The sequence below is a fragment of the Chelonia mydas genome, chromosome 2, assembly GCF_015237465.2.
Source record: "Chelonia mydas isolate rCheMyd1 chromosome 2, rCheMyd1.pri.v2, whole genome shotgun sequence".
Taxonomy (NCBI): domain Eukaryota; kingdom Metazoa; phylum Chordata; order Testudines; family Cheloniidae; genus Chelonia; species Chelonia mydas.
The window spans coordinates 183978429-184003688 of NC_057850.1; the positions used below are offsets into that span (position 1 = coordinate 183978429).

At 42.5% G+C, this 25260-nt stretch overlaps 1 protein-coding gene across 3 annotated transcripts in view; it reads right to left on the reverse strand.

Annotated features, from left to right (window-relative positions):
- TMEM108 (transmembrane protein 108) overlaps positions 1-25260 on the reverse strand; it is a 327045-nt gene that overhangs the window by 97576 nt on the left and 204209 nt on the right. For all 3 annotated transcript variants that reach the window (XM_007064309.3, XM_043540806.1, XM_037890287.2), the window contains one exon: positions 23526-23611. In XM_007064309.3, coding sequence (XP_007064371.2) covers positions 23526-23565 — 40 coding nt within the window. In that variant the 5' untranslated portion in view covers positions 23566-23611. The remainder of the gene's footprint in view (positions 1-23525; positions 23612-25260) is intronic.

Here is a 25260-nt window from a genome sequence, read left to right on the forward strand (position 1 = left end):
CCGGGGAACTACAGGCCAGTCAGCCTCACCTCAGTCCCTGGAAAAATCATGGAGCAGGTCCTCAAGGATTCGATTCTGAAGCACTTAGAGGAAAGGAAAGTGATCAGGAACAGTCAGCATGGATTCACCAAGGGCAAGTCATGCCTGACTAATCTAATTGTCTTCTATGACGAGATAACTGGCTCTGTGGATGAGGGGAAAGCAGTGGACGTGTTATTCCTTGACTTTAGCAAAGCTTTTGATACGGTCTCCCACAGTATTCGTGCCAGCAAGTTAAAGAAGTATGGGCTGGATGGATGGACTATAAGGTGGATAGAAAGCTAGCTAGATCGTTGGGCTCAACAGGTAGTGATCAATGGCTCCATGTCTAGTTGGCAGCCGGTATCAAGCGGAGTGCCCCAAGGGTCGGTCCTGGGGCCGGTTTTGTTCAATATCTTCATAAATGATCTGGAGGATGGCATGGACTGCACCCTCAGCAAGTTTGCAGATGACACTAAACTGGGAGGAGAGGTAGATACGCTGGGTAGGGATAGGATACAGAGGGACCTAGACAAATTAGAGGATTGGGCCAAAAGAAATCTGATGAGGTTCAACAAGGACAAGTGCAGAGTCCTGCACTTAGGATGGAAGAATCCCATGCACCGCTACAGACTAGGGACCGAATGGCTAGGCAGCAATTCTGCAGAAAAGGACCTAGGGGTTACAGTGGACGAGAAGCTGGATATGAGTCAACTGTGTGCCCCTGTTTCCAAAAAGGCTGATGGCATTTTGGGCTGTATAAGTAGGGGCATTGCCAGCAGACTGAGGGACGTGATCGTTCCCCTCTATTCGACATTGGTGAGGCCTCATCTGGAGTACTGTGTCCAGTTTTGGGCCCCCACACTACAAGAAGGATGTGGAAAAATTGGAAAGCGTCCAGCGGAGGATAACAAAAATGATTAGGGGGCTGGAGCGCATGACATATGAGGAGAGGCTGAGGGAACTGGGATTGTTTAGTCTGCAGAAGAGAAAAATGAGGGGGGATTTGATAGCTGCTTTCAACTACCTGAAAGGGGGTTCCAAAGACGATGGATCTAGACTGTTCTCAGTGGTACTAGATGACAGAACAAGGAGTAATGGTCTCAAGTTGCAGTGGGGGAGGTTTAGGTTGGATATTAGGAAAAACTCTTTCACTAGGAGGTTGGTGAAGCACTGGAATGCATTACCTAGGGAGGTGGTGGAATCGCCTTCCTTTGAGGTTTTTAAGGTCAGGCTTGACAAAGCCCTGGCTGGGATGATTTAGTTGGGGATTGGTCCTGCTTTGAGCAGGGGGTTGGACTAGATGACCTCCTGGGGTCCCTTCCAACCCTGATAATCTATGAAATGGCAGATGCTCCGTGGCTGCCAGCCACGTTTTTAAATATTGCAATCTGAACATAAATGGAAAAACAGCCTCAGGGTGGTTCTCAACATAATGAGGTAGATCAGAATAAAATCCCTCAAAAACAGACCATTTGAGTACTATCAGGGGCCATGGGGAACGTCATTCATACTAAAGCTGAGCTAGTGAATAAGGCTGCTGAGTTACAGAAAGTACTGTATGAATAACTCAGCAATGGTGACCTTTTCAAGGTTTCCATGTGGTTACATGTCATCCTGCAATGTGTATAGAAGTACTCTCTCATGCTGTGGAGATTAGTTACTTGGGAGACAGCAAAGCCTCCTCCTTAACTGGAGGGTGGTGGAAGAACTGGTCAGATATGTCAAAAATTTTGAAGGATTCTGTAATAGTTTTCAAATAAATTTGTAGTACATTTTCTCCCCCTCATTCACCAGGCTTATAAAGCTAGGCAGATACTTCACAGATATATGGATCAGGGGGCGTCTTTCAACTCTATATTTATACAGCATCTAGCACAATGGGGGCTCCAATCATGACAGAGGCCTGTAGATGTCACAGTAATACAAATAGTATCACAATATTTGTCTCACCACATATTCACTGATAATTGTTTTCATGTCCTGTATCTGGCTGTGGTTGGTGGGTACAAACTGGATGCAGCAACCTGAATCAGTTACAGGTAATTCTGTACATTTCCATCTTTTTTCCCTGTTTGAACAATCCTACCATGTTACTATGGTAACTACTCATAACAAGATTCGCTACAAATGAAAAGGGGGGAGGCTGTGAAGAGGGAAGTAACCACAAGATTGATGCAGGTCATATGAAAACTTGCCCTAGAGGCAACATCGTAGTAATCTACAATGCCTGATGTATGTACCACTTGGTAATAACTGTGTTTAAATAATACATATATGGCAGAAATGTTGAAATATCTGTGTGCTGCTCAATGGACAAGTGGATTAAGTATTGGAATACAAATAAATGAATATTTTAAAACAATTGAATGTGCAACTATTACAGCTAATTTAGTAAGCTATAAGATATATATTCCCTTCTATATACAGGGTTTTAACTGCATAATCCTATTGTTTTACATAAGAGACGTTGTAGAAGACTCTACCACTAAGATGAGAATATATCTTTAGATAAGAACATAAGAACAGCCACACTGGATCAGACCAATGGTCCATCAAGGCCAGTATCCAGCCTTCCAACAGCAGCCAATGCCAGATGCTTTAGAGGGAATGAATAGAACAAGGCAATTTTGAGTGATTCATCCCAGGTTGTCTAGTACCATATTTTAGCAGTCAGTGGTTTAAGAACACCAAGTGCATGGAGTTGTGTTCCTGACCATCTTGGCTGATAGACATTGATGGATCTATCCTCCATGAACTTATCTAGTTCTTCTTTGAACACAGTTATACTTCTGGCCTTCATAACATCCCCTGACAACGAGTTCCTAGGTTGACTGTGTGGTGTGTGAAGAAGTACTTATGATTTAAAACAATCTGCTATCTATTAATTTTATTGGGTGACCCCTTGTTCTTGTGTTATGTGAAGGAGTAAATAACACTTCACTTTCTCCACACCATGCATTATTTTATAGACCTCTATCATATCCCCTCGGTCATCTCTTTTCTAAAATGAGCAGTCCCAGTCTTTTTAGTTTCTTCTCATATGGAATCCACTCCATACACCTAATCATTTTTGTAGCCCTTCTCTGTATTTTTTTCAAATCTAATCTATATTTATATAAAATTTAGATGGGGCAACCAGAACTGCATGTAGCATTCAAGATATGGGTGTACCATGGATTTATACAGTGGCATTATGATATTTTCTGTCTTATTTTCTATCCCTTTCCTAATGGTTCCTAACATTGTTAGCTTTTTTGATCACTGTGACAAAGCTCTGTCCTTGTCTCCATGGGTCCCACATTTCCGTCTCTCTCTAGAGCCAAGGGTCATGGTCTACTGAGCCATTTTCATCACAAGCCAGCAAAGGAGGTGAGGAGAAGCTATCCTCCCTTGCACAGTCTCTGTTGTTTCCCAGTCTCAGTGATTAATGGGGGGGGGCAAAGGGGGAGCCCAGACCCACCCTCTATTCCGGGCTCCAGCCCAGGGACCCTAATAGTATCAGCTATGGTACTTTTAGAAACATGACATGTACAATTCCCTGGGCTACTTCCCCCACAGCAGCCCCCACTTCCTCAAGCTCCACTTCACCCTTACCTCAGGGCCTCCTTCCTTGTACCTGATAATGGTGTGTGCTGCTCATTCTCTCCAACAGCTCAACTTCCTCCCACAGCTCCTGACATCCACACCCACCTGACTAACTGGGAGGCTTTTAAATAGTTTCAGCCAGCCCCTGATTGGCTTCAGGTGTCCCAATCAACCTAGCATTCTCCCTGCCTTCTGGAAAGTTCTTAATTGACCCCAGGTGTCTTAATTGACCTGGAGCAGCTGCCATTTCACTTAACCTGGTACCAGGGATTTGTTTAGCCTGGAGCTAATATATCTACCTCCTACTACTTTTCTGTAGGTGCTGTCCAGGGTTCTCTGCTCGGTGACCCCGTCCGGTTCCCTCCATCTGACCCTTTGATTGAGGGGAAGAGCGAGAGACTCCAGCCCCAGCCATTGCCGCTGTGGATACCATCATCACTGTCACCTAGGAGGGGTCCTATCACACGTGGTGTACGTCCCCCCCACCCCCAAACCGCCCACCCCGCAGCCGTGCCCATCTTGTCGGGCACTCTCAGGAGACGAATAATCGGTGACACTGGGCGTGGCACTAGGTAACTCGAGGGGGTGGAAGACCACGAGTGTCGAGGAAGCCCCCTGCTCTAGGCCACCAGGTAACTCAGGAGGGTGGAAGACCACGAGTGTTGAGGAAGCCCCGCCGCTCTGGGCCCAGGCTAGCCTGAACACTTCTCCCTCCTGAAGGTTGCTGTGTCATACCTTCTGTTTGCTTTTGTTTTGTTGCATAGTTTTGCTTTGTCCTCTTTGGTGATTCCTTGTAAGTGTTACACAAATAAAATTCTTTTCTGCTTCAAAAAAAAAAACAACAAAACTACTTTTCTGTAGGCACTGTCCAGGGTTCTCTGCTCGGTGTCCCCGTCTGGTTCCCTTCGTTTGACCCTTTGACCGCACTCCTGTCCCTGTTGTTCATTAGATGTCCCCCGTAATTATTTGGTTTTCCAGGTCCTGTGGACCCCCCTCTTAGGCTGGGGGGGATCCTTTAGCAGTGGGTGGGCTTTGCCCGTCCACTTCCTGGATCTCAATAAGACTACTTTTCTATAGTCATCTGGCCTTGCCCCGTCATGCTATAAATGCACATGGAGCAGATGTTTTCAGAGAACTATTCACAGTGACTCCAAGATCTCTTTCTTGAGTGGTAACAGCTAATTTAGACCCCATCATTTTGTATGTATAGTTGGAATGATGTTTTCCAATGTGCATTACTTTGCATTTATCAATACTGAATTTCATCTGCCATTTTGTTGCCCAATCACCCAGTTTTGTGAGATCCCTTTGTAACTCTTCACAGTCAGCTTTAGCCTTAACTATCTTGAGTAACATTGTATCATCTGCAAATTTTGCCATCGACACCAGACAACTATTGTAATACATTAAGAAGGATAAAAACTTTGTTGATTGCTCTCCCCCCGAGTCATGCAACTGAATTCCTCCCATCAGCTGAGTTTGCAGCTTAAAGCATAAGGGAGGAAGGGAATAAAAATCCCTAACTAGAAGGAACTATATCTCTATGCTGCTTGGACTGGGGGCGGGGGGGGGGGACAGCAAGGTTTCTGGGCATAAGCAAAGGATCCCCAGCTGCTGAGTCTGGGTTAGTCCTAAAGGACATACAGAACTTGCTAATTACAGAAGCTTCAATTACCTTTTGAACTTGAAGATTGTAACTCATTTGTGTGTATATATGTTTACCTGCTTTAACCTTGTAAATAACTCTCATTTCCTTTTCCTATATAACAAAATGTTTAGTTTATTATAGGATTGGCTACAAGTATTGTCCTTGGTGTGTAATCTAAAGTGCAATTGACCTGGGATAAGTGACTGGTCCTCTGGGACTGGGAGTAACCTCAATATTGCCATGATCCTTGATGTAAGAGATCATCTGTCACAAAGGTATGCTTGCCTGGGTGGCAAGATAGATCAGAGTACCCAAGGGGACTCTCTGTAACTCCATGTTAAGGCTGTTAGAGTGCCTGAGGAGTTCACAGTTGATCATTGGTTGGTAAAATCTAAGTATAGATTAGATTTTGGGGTTTGTGTCCAGGTTCTTAACAGTCTGCCTTGAGGTTGGGACTCATGCCCTTCAGTCATTCCAGACAGCTTGGACAGCTTTCTTTCACATATAGTGCCACTTTCCCAACAGCATGATCCACTCTGTTATTCCTATATATTTTGTACCCTGATATTGTGTTCCATTGATTATCTTCGTTCCACCAAGTTTCTGTGTTGCCTATCCTCATTTAATACCAGGCACTCAAGTTCACCCATCTTAGTATTTAGATTTTTACCATTTGTATATAAGCTCTTATAAAATTCATAATTATTTAGTTTTCTGCCTTCATGTGATGTGACTGAATGGGACTCTTGTTTGACTGTTTCTCTTCAGTTCCTACCTGTACTTTATCAGCTTCTATCCTCTCCTCTTTACTAGGGTGCAAAATATCCCCTTTAATAAATCCTCCCATAAGGGATGTCTCTGTCTGGACTGTGTGTTCCTCTGCATCTGTCAGCTTATCCCAGCCCTTAGTTTAAAAATTCCTCTGCCACCTTTTTAATTTTTACATGCCAGCAATCTGGTTCCATTCTGGTTAGGTGGAGCCCATCCTTCCTGGATAGGCTCCTCCTTTCCGAAAAGGTTCCTCAATTCCTAATAAACATAAATCCCTCCTGCCAACACCACCATCTCATCACACAGAGCCTGCAGGTCTGCCCATCTCAAACTGGCCCTGCACATGGAAACGGAAGCATTTCAGAGAATGTTACCATGGAGGACCTGGACTTCAATCTCATACTCAGCAGCCTACACTTGGCCTCCAGGACCTCCCTTCTACATTTCCCTATGTTATTGTTACCTACATGTACCATGACCACTTTCTCCTCCTCAGCACAGCACATGTGTCTATTTAGATGACGTGAGAGGTCCCCAGCCTTCGCACCCAGCAGACAATTCATCATATGGTTCTCCCTGTCATCAGAAACCCAACTATCTGTATTTCTAATTGAATTTCCCATTATTCTTGCCTGTCTTTTTCTAGTACCAGGAGTCCCCTCTCCCAGAGACGTATGCAGGACACTGTGAGAGGACACTGTGACAACATCTGCAAGGATTGTCCCAACTATGAGATCATTTCCTTATGCTCCAGCTTGATGTTCTCCTTCCCTGAAACTCTCACCCTCAACAGCACAGAGGCTGTGAAACTGGGTCTGGGACCTCTCTACTGTGTCCCTGAAAGTCTCATCTATGTACCTCTCTGTCCCCCTTAGCTCCTCCAGTTCAGCTACTCTGATCTCAAGAGCTTGTACTCAATCTCTGAGGGCCACAAGTTGCTTGCACCGAATGTACACATATGCCACCTGCCCACAAGGCAGATCATCATACATGTTGCATCACTGCAATAAACTGGAGACAGAATGGTGGCCAGAAATATTGCTTGAATGGTTCACTGTGAATGATATTAGAGTTTAGAAGAGTATGAAATTCCCATACTATTGAGAGGGGGGAATCATTTAGAATTCCCTCTAGTATTTAAGAATTTATGCAATAATTTGAATCTTCTGTTATATAAATGTAATGAATGGGAAGACAGTTTCCCCATCAGATTACAGATCGATACATACACAGATAGATTCTTTTAAAATAAATTGTAGAAAGAAATTCACAGCAGAAGGGTTAATATTATCAGTGCTAGGGAACCTCTGCTACAGCAGATGATTTTATATATGAACATTGCAAAAGAGGTACTTATGACTGCTTGATTTAGATCTTCATTAAAACACTTGTCCTTCTTACCAATATCAACATTTATTAGAATTAACAAGGGCTTAAACTTGACATATTCATGATACATTAAAGCAGTTTTGATCATTTTACGTGTATATAAAATACTACTGGATTGCTTAACATTCCTGGAAAAAAAGGTTGATACTGCACACCAAAATTATACATCATACCAGTGTGTTCAGGAAGGTGAATGTGAGAATATAGGTATCTACAGCTCAGCAGCTAATAAGTACCAAATAAGTAAGTGCTCCCATAATTCATTTCAAAACTATACGTAGTTGCTGCCCCATTTTTCCTGGCCTAAGGAGGAACTCTGAATTCAGTTTTCAAGCTGCCCAGGGTGCTAGAATCACCACAGCTGTGGCCTTTACATAAGAGAAACTTCATCATTTTCACAACAAAGTTCATGTCTGTTCTACACCTTTGCAAAGATTTATTATATAGAATACATGAATTTTGCCTGGCTTGGATGCGCAAGTAGTACAGATAACTATTCAGAGAAGGCTAGTTTAATGGGAAAGAATGAGGGTGGGCAAAAGACTTCACCTGTTCAAAGCTCATTCACTTCAATGCAGTTTCACAAGGCAAGAGCAGAATTTGACCTCTGAAAGTGTAGGTGCTTGTCTGGAGCAAATCAAGGGCTCAATGCGGACATCCCTACTATAAGGCATTCAGGATGAGGCTCAGTAACACCAAGTAGAGGTGTGGGAAAATAAATGAGCAGTAAGGTGCATTAGAGAGAGGTCCTAAGATACCAAACTCTGTGCCAGCAGAATGGCTGAGGAGGCCTCTGCGTGGCTGGACCATTGCCACTTGTCTACACACTGCAGTCAGTGTAATAAGGGCAAACTTTTATCTTATGTGCAAAAATGTGTGGAGCAAATACCCAGCAGAGAGGATCACAGTACCACTTCTGTCATTATTAAATAAGGGCCTGATTCGCCTCTCATCCACACCAGTTTTACACTCATGTAACTGGGCAGCATCTCTCCTGAATCACACCAATGTAGCTCCCAATGGCCAGATTTTCAGAGGGGCCCACACTCTGGGCCAGATTTTCAAGAGAGCTCAGCATGTTGGGTACTGAGCACTTTTGAAAATCAGGCCCTTCTTTAGGTGCCGAGATGGGAGCTGAGAATTCCTTTGAAAAATCTGACCTTGATTGTGGATGCCGAGCACTTGAAAATCTGGGCCCTAGCAGATTAGTAAGGAATCAGATATTAATGGGCTGAGCTAGAGGCTCATCATGAAAAGTGCTAAAGGATGAGACTGCCTGACCCAAGGGGCCTTTTCTAACCCTATTATCTTTCATTCAAAATGACCACTCCCCCCTCCCCTGCAAAAATACACCTGTCTCTGGTAACTGTTGCACATTCCCATTATCGCAGACACTCACAAAGTCAAAAGTAGACAGAGTATTGAACGATCACCAGCTTCTCCCTTCACTGCCTGTATTTCTTTTCTACAAAGTACGGCGTATGTTTTCTCAGAGTGTAAATTTCCAAAATAAAAAGGAGGTTTTGCCATAAACAGAATCAAGAGGGGCAATTTTTCATTTTGTGGGAAGGATCGTTCTCAGTGTTCTCCACTTCTGGTTGCTAGGCACCCTGAACTTCAGGCAGGCTGATGGATGGCTGTTATAAAACTTCACCAGTTTTAAAAGTCTTCTTACTTTTCCCCCCGGATTTATTAATATTTCAATAGCTAAAGATCTTCTGATTTACAGCAATTTTTTGGAGTATTCAAAATCCATGAGCAGAGAGAATGTATAAATTGTGCAAAAATATATTGGTCTCCAAAGAAATATTAATAATACATCTGTAGCTACTGAGACCTGCTATATACTTGTGGAGATGGGGTTTGGAGGCAATATATTCACAATCATTGCAGATAAGTCATGTCAATAAATTCTTCATGATATCTTAATCTCCTGAAGTTCTCTGACTGACTAATCATCAGAGCAGTTTTAACCAATGGTTCCTGTGACCAGCTTCTTATTTGCCTGCCAGTGACATCTGAGGTCAAAACAACCAGTAGCTTTACACATCTGGTAACACACAACTTTACCATGGGCTTATTATTAACAGGGAGCATAAATGGCAGCTGGTTAAAAATATTAACACAAGCCTGAAGAAAAAAAAAAGAAACAAATCGAAACACTTCAAAAACTGATCTGTATTTTTTTCCCCTTTTCATTACTTCACAGAGCAATTCAAAGTTTGTCATTTCATTTCTACAGTCTGCTTAGCAATAACATCGATATATCAGGCAGCTGGAACTTTCCACAGTAACCTTCATATATCTTTCCTCTGAATAGATTTTTTTTTAAAAGCAGTCTTGCAAATAATGCTGCCATCACAAACTCATACAAAGGTTTAATTTGCATCATATGATAGATAAAAACACATATACACACAAGCTGAGCAGGAGAACAGGGACACAGTCAATGACAACATGACTTCAGCAAGAGGGAGGGCCACAGTAACAGTTTGGAGGTTAAGCTGACCATGCATGGCCTCTCCTCCTCCCTGCCCATGAGGCTGAGGATGTCCTCTCTCTTGAATCCCAGCTCCATGTATTGAGGAGAAGGCCTTACACCTACCCACTACACGCATCCACATTCCCTGCATTAGAAAACTCCACTCCACAAGGTGGCCCTCACAAAATTTCAAGCCCTTCTGGTCCCAGGAGAGGGCAAATCTAGCCATGAACCTTTCATCATTTTGTTGCTCTTCTCAGAAGGGCAGAATGCCACTTACAGATTAACTTGAGAGGAACCAGTCTGCATTCTATGAACAAGTGAGTGTGTGGGGGTAAGCGTGCTGGGGTGGGTGTTGGTAGCCTCAGAATCAAGCCCAATTGCTTTCCAATTTTGCGCTTGGATTCATGAAAATTTCATTTTATGTAGTGCTATAAAAATAACCCATCTGTTGCATGGAACAAACATCTGGAAGAAGACAAGGACATTTTTTCGTATATCTCCTGTTCTGTGGCATTTTGTCAGCACTGACCCAAGGGTGCCAGCAACATTCAATCTTGGAGGACAAAATTCCTTTGAGGACTAACTAGATTATTCAGCCAGGAAATTTAATTTTAGAAGATAAGTATTAGCAGCCAGATTTCTTTTTTTCATTCATTTTTCACACTTGCTGTAATAATCTGAATATTTCTAAAAATATAACCAGAAGGATGGCATAACCAATGCCTGTTAATAGAAAAATAATTGGCTTAAATGAGCTACACATTCATATGCACAGAAAATAAATGGCCCAACAATTCTTTTGAGTCTCACATTATTTTTAGCCATATGGTGTTTATTAGTAATTACCAGAGTTAGTTATTAAAGTGCTGACAGTGTGCTCAGCGCTGTACAATGTGCCAAAATAAAGACAGTACTGACCCAAATGGTTTACACCTTAAAAGACAGACACAGAAGCAAAGCATGCTGGGAAATCCAGAGGCAAGAATAATGTACTTACTTGTCTAACTTCTCGCCTGCACTAGGGCGATAGGATGATCACCCCAGCATAGAGAGATCCTCCGGTGTTGAAAAGCTACTAGAATGGCTTCTACATAACATCTCCTCCATGCAGCCAGCACAGGGGACAAGGCAGGGAAAAGAGGGCAAGCTCAGGGATTCCTTTAATCGGACAATCCCTGACTGCTGTATAAGACCATTTGGGTCAGTAGCAGTTAGTATAATATAGAGCAACCCTCAGGCTGTTCTACTTTACAACTTGGGACTGGCCTGATGCACAGTAGGCCCCAGGAGTGGGAGGAGAACGAAGGTGGCTTAAAGCACCTTTGCACAGACCCATTTTGAATTGTACTGGGCTGTCCTTGGTTACAGCTGACGATCTGAGCCAGCTAAGAACGATTCAATGGGGCAGTGTTGAAACCATGCTAATAGGAAGAACTGCACTGTTTTAATACTGATGCAGCATGGCCCACTGGATGGTGTGGAATCATCATCTGAGGTCTGGGGGCTATGGAATTTTTGCCTGTCTCAAAGAAAGGCCTGCATATTTTAAGCTAGGGTCACTCTTAAAATAGGCTGAAGTGGGAGGTGTGCTTTGAAGAATCATGCTGACAAATGGTATAACCAACTTCAGCAGAACAGCAGCAACATCTCAGTGCGGACTCAGGTAGGTACCTCTAATCCAATGGGCAATCGCAACAGCCAGAGAAGATAGAATGAAGCTCTGAACAGCTCTTCAGCCCAAGACCTTTTCCTCCAGGCTGGTTTTATTTTCAAACAAGAACACCAAAAGAAGAGCAAATTAGCTCAAAACCTTGGATACTAACCACCTGAGGCTTTCCCAGCTTCCCTCAGTTGAGACGGGAGAGGACACACCTTTCTCCTTTAGTAGACCTTCCTGGCTTCTATCTATCCACACTAGTGAATATCTGACCCTGAATGTCTCCTCTCCCTGCCTAAGCTTATATATGGCTTCCTATAGGTCACATGTGACTACAGCTCCCATCTATAACAAGTGCATTGGAATGCACGCACACACCCCAAGGTCAGGTAGGTTCTCGGTTACCATACTTTGTAGGTATTCTCTCTATTTCAGGGGTTTGCTGCCCTAGACAAATCTGGAAATGTCTATCATGAGCCTACAGATCCCCCACCAGACCACTCACACAAATTAGGGTTGCCAACTTTCTACTCGCACAAAACTGAACACCCTTGCCCTGCCCCTTCCCTCCTCCGAAGCCCTGGCCATGTCCCATTCCTTCTCCGAGGCCCCGCCCCCACTCACTCCATCCCTGCTCCCTCTCCGCACCCTCGCTCACTTTCACTGGGCTGGCTTCCTGTATGGCAGTGCTGCCACTCGTCTCTCCCTCGTACAGACTTTGTTCTCAATATCTGTCAGTATGGTTTTGTGCATAACAGACTGTAATGTGATGAACTTTATGCTTCATATCCTCATTGAAAGAGGTGGGTCCTGGGGCAGGGATTTGACAGGAGGCTCTCAAGCATGCACAGGCCTCACTCAGAAAAGTGGCACTTCCTTCTCGAAAAGGGAGAACAAAACAGCTTTGAAGAATGGGAAATGGCTGGTGGCTTTAAGGAAACAAGACAGCTAAAACCCAACTTGCTACTGCAGCGAGAAGCCACAAAATGAGAGATAACTGACCCATTGTACCCCCAAAGTCTGAAACATACTCCTCTCTTACCCTATGCTGCTTCTTAGGTTTCAAAATTACTCTCTTTATGCAAATCAGTAACGTAAGTGATTCACCCTGGAAGCATACGCTTCGTCGCTTACGGTTGTCCATTTATTGGTTGTGCTCCTCATCTTCCCTCTTCTCTTTGACATCTTAATTATGATGTCTGTATGTTAATGCCCTCAGTAACGGGAAGCTGTGATGCCATAATGAACTTGCCATCGCTACAGGCGGCTGTGACATCTAGTGCTTTAGAAAACATTGCAAAACCACCATTCCATGGGGTTCCGGCAGTGATATAAAGGGCCTGGGGCTCCTGGCCACCGCTACTACAGCCTAAGCCTCGGGTCCTTTAAATTGCTGCTGGAGCCCTGGGGTAGCACTAGCAGCGGCCTGGAGCCCTGGGCCCTTTAAATTGGCCCCAGACTGCACTGAAGGGCTGGCTGGGGGAGTTTGGCCCTAGCCCTGCCCCTTTTGCCTGAGGCTCCACCCTCCCCCCCGCCCCCACACACACACCTTGCTCAGGATCCTGGCCGCCTTGCATACTGGTAAGTCCCTTAAGTTACTTTCACTCCTGACTATAGCAGAGCAGTATTGGGACATATGATGTCCCCTTGATCCCCTGCTATAGCTATGCAGACCACAGGGAGCTGCATGGTGGGGAGTAGACAGCCTTCATGGGCCATTATGTCTTCCCGCACATGCAGGAGTGAGCAGGAGCACAGCCTTCGCTCTACTTCTCCAATGCACCAGACAACATGCTTCACCAGGGAACTAACACTGTGCCAGATACAGGGCTGCCACAGGGCAGATCCCATTCACCCTGGAGCAGTGGGGGAATTGGGAGACAGATTGTGACTGAGTCAGAATCTGCTTCCTGGGCTGCTCCTGGGGTGGCGTAAGAAAAACAACATGCTGCCCCATATATGGAGCTCATGAAACAGTGATGACTGAGTTCTAAAGAAGTATGCAGTGCTTTCAATTAGGTGGAATGGCACCAAGGATAGCCCCGATTTTCTTTCATACAATTCTAGGTTGGAGCCTAAATTAACTTTAATTTGAGACGGAATTTAGAGGAATTAGTTAGTGTTTGCACAGTACTGTGAATAAGTACTTATTATTATGGATTGTGAATTTGCATTCCCATTCATTATCTTTTTTAGTCATAACTCCTAGTATAACTCATGCTTAGGCACTTTTGAAAATCCCACTAGACTGCCTAACTGATTTTTAGGTTCCTAAATATCTTTGAAAATCTGGCCCTAAATCCTACCCTTGCCACTGGGAATCACTCTGAGTGTCTGAACCAGTGATATGGCATGGGCAAAAATGGTGGTTCCAAGAACCATCCTGCCATCCCTGTGCAGAATGGCTCAGGGCAGGTGTGATGGAAAAACATAGTATGCACCTTTGAAAATTAGAGTGGTATGCTCCCTAGCTAGCACGTGTTGTACACTGCAACATATATTGATTTTGGTGGGGGTCTGGCAACCTACCTATCAGACTACATACATCCTTTGCAGCTGTGGTTCTCCTGCCCTCCCTTCCTGGAAAGATGAGACTTCCGAATTTTTTCTTCCCTTGCACCAACCACCACTGTGCTTTTGGCTCTGAGCTATTAGAGAATATGTGATTCAAAAGAAAACACACCAACTAGCTAAACTGAATTTAGGTAAGTTCAATACCCAATTCAGCAAGGTACTGATGCACATGCCTAACTTTTGGCATGAGTTTAGCTCCATTGTACCACATTTGGGGTGTTTCAAAATAAAATCAGTCCCAGGTACTGATTAGGGAAGGGAACAGCTTTATTCCAGCTAGAATAGCACACAGCATGTTTCAGCAATTTATCTACAGGGGGGGATTTGTAGTCTTTTGTTGTCTTTAATATGACCCATGGCACGTGTGCTTGCTGAATTGGGATTTCAATTAGGCTAGAACCTATAGGAAAATTCGTCTCTCCAATTCCTGCTGCTGATCTCAGAGTGGCCAAGTGATCCACAATACAGATCAGAGAGGAGACCTATAGATGTGTAATAATTAGGGATAGAAAAGGGTTTGTGGGAACATAATGAATGCTTCCAGTGACAGCTCTGGATTGCACATGGTTTATATTTGTTCATTTCTAGATTGTTTCCAGGCTTCAGTTGGCTACAAAAGAGGGATTTTCTTCTACAGTACTGCTATATTGATGGTGTATATCAATGTTGGGAACATCTGCAGGGTGTTGAAAGATATCATAAAACAAAAAGGAAGAATAGTTAAACTGAATTTATTTTTGCAATACCTTTGTAACATGTGAAAATACTATCCAGAATCTAAATATAAAAGATATGAATTATTTTGTTATTAATGACAATGTCAAATGGACAAATATTTTGCAGTTACACAGGGGAATATCTGATAATGTATGGTAAATGTCTAAAAATTAATTATTTCTGCATGTCCTGCAGTAACACGATCTAAGGGATGCTTAGGTATTCATGTACGGTGGATGTAGTCACAGTCTGTGCTGCCATAAGAATTTTCCTACCAACCATCACTGAGGCCCTGATCCAGCAAACCATTTAGGCACATGCGTAACTCTACCACGTGAGCAGTCCAATTGATGCTCACAGGACTACTCATATATTTACGTGCTTTGCCCGATGGGAGCTTGATTGCTACTCCACTGAACAACGTACTGAGTGCAAACCATCAATGTTTTTGTGTTTAGGATGGAAACAAAGGAGGGGTTAGAAAACAAAATTAGTATTTGAAAGTGTGTTTTTATTTGATAACATATTGACACAAAGCACTGCCATTCCTTGAGGACGTAGGAACAGGCTTTTACCCCACTGAAGTCAAGGGGAGTTTTGCCATTGACCTCAGTATATCTACACTGCAATAGAAGATCGACAGCAAGGCTGCAGTTGACCCAGTCAGCTGACTCCGGCTCATGGGACTCAGGATGTAGGAGTATAAAACTGCAATGTCACTGTTCAGAGACAGGCTGGAGCCCAGGCCCTGAGACCCTATGAATGGGGAGCCTAGCTCCAGCTCAAATATCTGAACTGCAATTTTATGGTCCCACATCCTGAGCCCAGGGAGCCCGAGTCAACTGACCCAGGCTCTGAGATTTGGTGCTGTAGGTTTTTTTAATTGCAATGTAGATATACCCTGAGACTTGGTGCCATGGGTTCTTTATCACAGTGTAGATGTACCCAATAGGACCAGGATTTCGCCCATGGCTCCTAGGCTTCAGCCTGCCTCTCAGTATCATTTCTTCCTTCACTTGGCTTGATATTGTGCCTCAGAGACTCACACACGAGCACCCATCCTGCTCAGTCATTACTCCTGAAGTTTGACAGATGAATGGGCCTTTAAAAAAAAAAAGGGGGGGGGGGAAGGGACGACACATTCATACGCCTGCCTATTTCGTTCTCACTCTAAAATCTCTCTTTGACAAAGCTTGAGGGAAACACTAAATCTGAAACAGAAGATTAGGCAGATTTATTGTGGTGGAAAGGGGACTGTATTATGACCAAAACACAGATAACTCAGAATGAAAAGAATATTAGGGATTCATTTCATTTCTTTAATAAGAGTGTGGGACGTTTCAAAACAAAAATCTTATATTTTTACTATTTCTCAGTTTAGTCTGATAGCCACTGAAGTTGTTAACAAAAATCTTCCACTTCTGGTGCGTGAATGCATGGAGACTACGAACACTGGGAGGCTATGCGTATTGTCATTAGTTTTAAAAAACCTTCAGGGTTCTTATATGAACTATGTCACTATAAGCATAAAAATGAAGATGCTTTATTCTAAGAACACTATCAAATGCTGTGTGAAAAGTCAGAATTGCCTGTCTGCGGCTGACAGAAAGAGCCAATATCACAGTGCAGATGTCTGTTGTCTTTTAATCCCAAATTCACTGTCACAGGTTTAAACTACAGTCTGGAAATACACAGCCTTGGGCCATATTCTAATGTCAGACCAATGGTTTACATCGCTGTATGTTTCCACAAATCTGAAAGGTTAGTGGAGGAATTACCACAATGTGTCAGTGGCTTGGGGGTCCCAGGTTTGCAAATTTAGAATTTGTCCTGAATGAATAATGGAAAATATTTTCCACACTTTCAAACTTAGTTAAAACAAGTCATTACAGTGTTTGCTTTCTGTGAAAATTCTAGTGAACACATTTTCTGGCAAGAAGATTCACTGAAACAGCAAATTTAAAGTAAATACTGACAATGTTTACATAAAGCAAGTTTCAAATTCATAATCACAAGTATGTGCATGAAGAACTGAATGCCAAGAGTTACATTCATCCAATCAATGAACGGAAGTATGCCACGTGATCTACATATTCATGTCAAATACAACGAACTGCTTGTTACTGAGGCTACGCACCACACTTGGTAAGAAGAGGCACACACAATTGCATTAATTTATAAAAGTATTTCAGTTCACTTTTAAATGGTTTATTAAAAAAAAAAAAAAAAAAGATTATCTGGATTCTTTTTTCCATGGGAGAATCACAACTGCTGAATAGAGAATGTGCCTTCATGCACAAGTTGAATAGTGACAGCAAAGTAGTGACAGCAGTCTCTCTTAAGAAGGTGCAGTTCTTGCTGAGAAATGTAAACAATCTTTAATTGATTTCTAGGGGAAGCCAGAGCATATTATTGCTTGCTGTGAGCTGCCTGACAGGCAATCTGTCACCAAGTCCTGTGACTCACAAATCTAAAGGCTCAAACTCAGCAGTATCTCAAGAAGCTTTGCGAGTGAAACATTGCATACCCAGCAGCTGTTTCCCGTTCCAATTTTAAGCAAAAAAACAGATGGAATCCATTGCTAGATAACCCCTCCCCAACATACACCTTGCCAAGGCCACCACCTATACTCCTGCACAGAAAACAGGAATATTCTCTTTTGTTTCTGAAAATTCCTTTGAATGATAGAAAGAAAACCCCTAATATCTGTATGAAATGATCTCCAGTATTTTTAAACGTATCACATATTTTAAATATACACAGCTAGATCCTCAACGGGTGTAAACTGAAGTAGGCAGAAACAGGACACTTTACACCACTTACGGATCTGTGCCCTAGAATATATACGAAGGGCAAGATCAATCGGGTGACTACTCAAACGCTGTAAACGACGTGGAAGCATTTAGTGTATTCCAAGTATTTCTCATCTCTGCACATGATTAATATTTATCAGGCACCATAAGGGCCAGGTTGTGGCAGTAGACTTTAGGCAATGCAGAACCACCTCCACCCCCGAGCACCCCAGCAGAAGCTCCTGTATGAATTGTGCCTGCTCAGCATCTCTCAGGATCAGCTCCCAAAATGCTTTGCATTGCAGGGATACACTGATCTCTCTACACTCAAGCTAAAACATGGTACTTTATGTGACTAATGCACTCAGAAACAAGAATGGAATTCAATAGCAAAGAGTGACCAAAACTTCCGATACCAGCTCAAAAACCCCAGAAAGCAGAGAAGCTGGGGGGTATGTTATTTTCTTTGATGATATAGATATACACACGTGTATACACACACACACACCCCCACCCACCCACCCCCCCAGGAAAGGCCATAAAAATGCCTTTATGTGAAGAGCAATGCACACTAACCTATCTACACACAGAGGTCAGCAGCGAGAACTGGCATCAACAGGAGTCTATTCCTGTTGGGGGGAAAACAGTCACTGGGAGTTGAGAGTGCTGAGAACCCTTCAGAAGACACTCAGAATCAGGCTCTTTGACAAACATGCTTCATTCATTTATGGCATGATGCAAGTCATGCATCTTGGCAGCGGGTTAGACTAGATGACCCTTGCTGTACCTCTTAACCCTATGGCTCTCTGATTCTATGGCAACAATTATCAGTCCCACTACCTAAATTGGACTTAAGTAGAGCACTGACCATGTGCTGGCCCTCTGTGCAGGGTTGAATTTCACTCCATGTGAATTAACAGGAATACAGGAAGGCCTCTATGGCTTAAGGATGAACAGAGTGAACTGCACTCAGAGCACTGGGAGAAAAGTGGTCTTATGGTATTCCACATTACGAAACACAATCATTCAAGGCCATTTTGTTCAGGGAGGTGCAAAGGGATGGTTGTGCAAGTGGGAGTAATAGAAGAAAAAAACCCCAAGTCATATCCTTTTAAAAGGAAAATTGAACTCTTAATATACAAAGCCAGTGCTGGAAGCAACATCCATATTCATTCATATTTTAATAGCAATATTGGAGCAAGTCCCCATATGAATACAAATCTCAGCTTCCACACATAGCTTTAGCAACTAGGGCTTCCAGACTGCAATCATATCCCATGCAAAAAGCCTGGCCAAAAGAAAGAAAAGTAAACGTTAGCTAATATTGCAAATGCTTAAAATAGGTCATATGCTCCAGTTCTGCACCCCCAAACTACCACTATAGGAGCTTGTTTCCACTGAAATCAATGACAAAATTCCCACAGAATTTAATGGGAGCAGTCTTAGGACCCTAGTCAGTTTGACGGGGCCTAGTCTATGGGATCTATACACAGGGGTCTTTCCACTGACTTCAATGAGTATTGGGTCAAGCCTGTGTCTCACTGTTCTGTATTACTGATGCCAGGAAATGCTCCAAGTGGCAATGGCATGAAGAAATACTTATAATTGGGATTTTGCTTGCATTTATTTTCCAGATACTACTACAATGGGTGCCCATATGGAACCTGGCAAGCTAGATAAACAGAAATCATATCCTCATAGTTTTCAATAAAATAAATGCCTGAAGATAGAAGCATCATCCCCCACAGCTTGTGAGCCACAGGCTTCATCAGTGGCCTCTCTCTACATTTTTTGCTAGTTTATATACAACTTCAAATTCCTATGTGAAAAATACATCTACAGTACGTGTTGCTATAACAGGGTTTTAGCATGGTTTTCCTGACCAGCCCATACGGATATTCTGTCTGAGAACCAAATTAGAATAGTGTTACAAAACCTTTCTATGGACTGGCTAGATTGCTAGGCCAAGAATTTCAAACCTTGGTGTCTACAGTTAGTCTCCTAAATTCATATTTAGACACCAACCTGATTTTCAAAAGACTTGAGCAGCTAACAGCTTTCCTGGTCTCATAATCAGGTAGGTGCCTAAATATTATTATTACAATAGCAACTAGACGCCATGACCAAGATTAGGGCCACAATGTGCTAGACACTGTACAAAGACACAGTTGGAGACTGTCCTTTGCCCTATTTAGATTGAAGAGATTTAAATTTAAATAGACAAAACAGGGAAACAGGCACAGAGAGGTGAAGTGACTTGCCCAGGTCCCACAGCAGGTCAGAGGGAGAACCAAGAACAGAAGCTAGGACTGATGAAACCCAGTGCACTGCCATAGCCACTGGACCAGCCTGCTTCCCATAGTTCAGATGCAATCCTCAGGGGAAAAAAATTCACTGTTCACACTGGCCAGGGAAGCCATGTTTAGACCCTACAGCAAACATGGTTGTTCCTAAAATAGACAGGGTTTGTCTCTCCAGCTACATGAACACTTTGTTTATTACATCCCAATCTTTGACTGAAGCAATGGCCAGAATATTAGAAATGGAACTGCGTGCAGAGTAGCCATAAAGGGCCCAATTCTCCATTGCCCAGAACTTCATGCCGTCACTTATCCCAGTGCAAAGTGAGTGTAAAATGTTATCACACAAAAACGGCAGCATTCTGGACCTACGTCATACTGCTGTGAATGAGAACACAAGGTGCATGGCAATGGTGAATCGTCTCTACGGATGACTTACTCTATTGATGCATTCTCAAAAGTATATTCTTTTGCTGTACTGTAGTAGCAATTTTCCCTCCTTTGTGTAGATGAAATGTAAGGACTACATTATGGGTGCTTCCTCATGGCACAAAGGACATGTACAAAACATACACTAAAAACACTTCCTTCTGTTTTATTGTAAAATACACTCTTTGGAGATTGTAATTGAAGTTATGAAGCAATTGGAAGAAGCCTAGCTTAAAGCAATATGTCTATCTGATATAAATGAGGAAATTGGTTTGCTGGAAATAACAAACAAACAAAACACACACATACACACCTTATGACCCTAGGCTCTATAAAGCAAACAAACCAATGAAACAGCTCCTTATAATAGCCCCGAATGCATGCATAGTATAAAATGTATAAAGAACAGGAGTACTTGTGGCACCTTAGAGACTAATAATTTTATTTGAGCATAAGCTTTCGTGAGCTACAGCTTTTTTTTCTCTTCCCACTGCATGCATCTGATGAAGTGAGCTGTAGCTTACGAAAGCTTATGCTCCAATAAATTTGTTAGTCTCTAAGGTGCCACAAGTACTCCTGTTCTTTTTGCGGATACAGACTAACACGGCTGCTACTCTGAAACCTATAAAATGTATGTAACATTGAATGTCTGTACCGATAGACTACTACAAAGCTAGGAATGGGTAATGCTAGCTACATTTACTATATACCGTTGTTGAGTGCATGCAAAGAAATGAAAAACTTCATTCAACTGGGATTAAAAATAATATTTTTACGTTCCATTTTTCAAAGTATATCATGCAGTTTACTTTGCCACTGATTATTCATACAATTTCAGTGCAGTTTGCTCATTCTTTCCCTCTGCATTTTCCAAGTTTTTTTTTTATTACCTTCAAAACACTGCCCTGAAAAAAAAAAAAAAACACACACAGCAGAAAAACATCAAACTTTGTAAGAGACTGTTTAGCGGTGCAAAATAGAATTACACAAATAGTCTTTATTATTAGATGGGCCTAGTTAAGACTAATATGAAACCACATTGACTTTTGACCCATTATACCAGCTGAGTATCTATCCCTTTGTGTTGTGACTGGTGATCCACTTTCTTTTTCCTTTACATTGTATTGATGTCATAAATAAAGAGGATAAGTATAACCAGGCTAGCATCATTATGACAATGAAGAACAGTAAATGGATTCCCATGATAATCTATAAAACATACTAATATTTAGAGTTATTTTTATAACAAACGAATAGAAGATATATCCCTCGCAGCTGAACTCTGGGTGCTTAAAGCATTACTATCTGATAAATGACCTAGCTGTCCTCCATGGAACAGAATTTTAAGTCCCATGCACCCATTCAAACAGTATGAATTCTGGGGCTCTAAAGATACTATTATGCCACAAGTTAAGACTTTTGTGCCTTTATAAAAGATTAGTTAAGTAGATTAGAAGTGACTGGGAAAACATCCCTGCAATGTGAAAAATGAACATAAAAAAGAGATCCTATTAACTAGGTTTCTTTATGGAACTGGGTAGCACAATATTTATCAGACAGATGAAAATTCTAATGAAGTGAGGTGACATTAAAAAATTCTACCAGAATGCTGTTGTGAACAGACACTTTACTTTGTAAAATCTAATTAACAAACAATAAGCAATGATCATATTTGCACCCTTTGTTTTTAAATTTACTTTCTTTCTAAGTTGTGGAAGTGAATTTATTCCCCAGGAAAGTTGCCAGATTGACAGCACTGAGAACAGATGGATTCCATGTATATACAAACACATAAAACAGCAATCCAGGTTTCTTCCCATTGTTTTGCCTAACCCCTGATCTGGAGGGCCCATAAGTGTGGGAGGGTAATTCAGTCTCCATTCCATCTTTGGTCTTTATGTTGAGACCACCACCAAGGTTGGCTATTGTGATGTTTTTTGCCCACTGAGAACTAGGCAGAAGCCACTGATGCATTTCACATAGCTTACAGAATAATCATTAGTTGATAACAGCTTTCCTTTATTACCAGCTCAAGTCAGTTTGAGCAAACAGTGCAGAAGCAAAACATTACATCCTGTGTAACAGGGCTGCCGCTAACAGAGCAACCCCTCCCAGCTAGAGAGTTCCCTTTGCAGCAGCCTCCCTCTCTACCCCCTTTTCAGTGCCCCTTACAGATTCCACACAGCCTCTCTTATAAGACCAATCACCCTCCACTTGTGGCTGGTTTAATGCCCAGATTGACCAGTCAAGTCCATCATTGCACTACAAAGGTTCATACTTATCTTTGGTTCTTCTGCCAGCCACAAGGAGCTCTTGCCCTGCAGCGTGCTCTTCAGGGCGAGACAGATGTGAGAGGTGACCCTATGGAGTTTAGCCTTCCTGACCTCCCTCTCTTGCCAGTGTCTCCCCTGTTCTGAGGGACAAGGCAGTCTAGATACTACCCTCCTACAGAGTGCTCCTCCTGAATGGCTGAAAGAGAGCCCTACCCCACCCTACACTTAGGGTGACCAGACAGCAAATGTGAAATATCGGGACAGGAGGTGGGGGGGGGGTGTAATAGGAGCCTATATAAGAAAAAGTTCCAAAAAATTGGGACATCTGGTCACCCTACCTATACTACACGGCCCCTTAAAGGAATAGTGTCCAGGGTTTTCCCCCCGTATCAAACTCCTGCTTCCCCTCTTCAACTGCCAGGCCATTACGTGGGCATCTGTTCACTCCAAATCCTTGGAACAGGTCCTTTCCCCTCCCACAGCTCTTCTTTTAAAGGGCCCATATACCCCGGTACCTCCTGCTACCAACCACCATTCCCAACCTTCTTACATCTCATTCCTTTGAGAATTCTTATGGCTTAGATGATTATTGCTCTGCATTTTCACCTTTGAATGAGACTCTGCTAAATCTGCTGAAGACTGAACACTTTCTTAACGTGCTTCCAAATGCACGATTGAACAAGGGACTTAAAGCACATGCCTAACATTACACACGAAGGGTCCCATTGATTTCATTGGGACCCTTCATGTGCTTAAAATTAGCACATACTTAAAATTAGCACATGCTTAAGGACCTCCCTAAATTGGTAGTTTGATTACTCTTTTTAGAGAGACATTGAATCATACATTTCTCACAATAAATGAACAAGCAAATCTCTACTTACGAAACAGTTGGCAATAGAGGACCTGTAAACTTCTCTTCATGGTATCCTCTGGTCTTGCTTATCTGCCAGTTTATTCATGATTCTGTCTAGAAAATTAAAAGAATAAAAAAAAAAATCAATGATTAATTGCAAGAAGAAATTCCTCCTGCCAAGAGGCAGCTGCATAGGAAAGTAATGTAGGTTAGCAAAAGGGAGACTGGTTCCCTAGTCTTTGTTTTTACACATTGTATCCAGACTCCCCAAACAGCACATTGGTACAGGCATGGTTGTGGTCAGAAAGGCAGGCACAAAACTGATGACAAAGCAAGGGCATAGAACATCAGCACTAAGAAACTATTCTTGTATTGTGCATGGGACTTGATAAACCCTGAGATTCTGCTGTGCTTAGTTAGCCAATTCACCCACTGATTGATTTACTTGAGGACAGAAATAGGTCCAGAATATTTAAAATGTGCATTAAGATCCAATGGACAATGAAGGATCCTCTAGAGATTTTAGAAAAATATTGGCTATGTGTGTGCTATTTGAGGAATTTTCAAGATGAAAAAAAATTAATTCCCAGGTACAGGATTTATCTGTGAAAATCCAGCACATAGCAAATTTATGGCCAAGTTACCAACTGTTCAAAAATGCTAGTTTATCATGGAAATGACAGTGGTTCTTTACCAGCATTGAAGCAAATGCAATCCTTTAACAGGAGTCTTAAAATGATACAAATATATTTTTGACAAATGTTGGATGGCCCAGTGGATGCCAACCGTGGTGTGTACTCGAAACCAAATCACAAGGAGTTTGGTGATCTTGGTCTAGTCCCAAATGATCATTTGGCCATATCACAAGACTACCACTCAGCAGGCCCATTTCTGATTGTGGTTTTGGGGAAGGCCTGCCACTGGCATAACAGAAGTGAATTTCAGATACCTCAGGTATCCATCTGTTTATATAGCACTCAACACTGTATTTTTGACCCAAAGACTTCAAACAAAGGATACAGGTGGTTGTGCTAAACTGAGAGGACCAAATTGTGCTGCTCAGGTAACACAAAGGGGCCAGAACCAGTGGAGACAAAGGGGATGGGATCTGCCTATAGCTGTCCTCTTAAGAAGTCTCCTGGCAAGGGAAGGTTCTCAAAATGATGGTGGAGAAGTAGGTTGGATGGAGCACAGTATTATACTGAAAATTTTCAGCTGGTCCATAGTCAGCCACTGTAACTTGGATCAGCCCCTAAGGTGCTCTAAATTATGCCAGAGCTGGGGTTGGAGTTGGGTCAGCTGGAGAACCAGGGAGCCATAAAACTAGCTCCATGGTAACTCTGCCTTTCTCCTGAGTTGAGCAGATCTTGGGAAAGTGGAAAAAATGTTTAGACTCACTATCTTTCCTCCTCTCCAATACAGTGAGCACTGCAATACCATGTTGAGAAGTTTATGCAGCAAAACTGATAAAAATGTGTGCCTCATTGCAAAATGTGTTTTCAATAACCTGCATAGATATTTTTCTCCTAAAAATATGTAATAATGAATCACAATCACATTGTTCTGCTCAAGGTTAAAAATAAATGCATAAATCAGAAGCACAACACAAATGTGGTTCCAAAATGTCACTGTGAATAATAGAGGGACGAGGGGGTTGAGGCAATATTTTTAACTGGACCGACTTCGTTTGGTGAAAGAGACAGGCTTTCGAGCCACACAGAGTTCTTCTTCAGATCTTGTCTCTTTTACTAACAGAAGTTGGT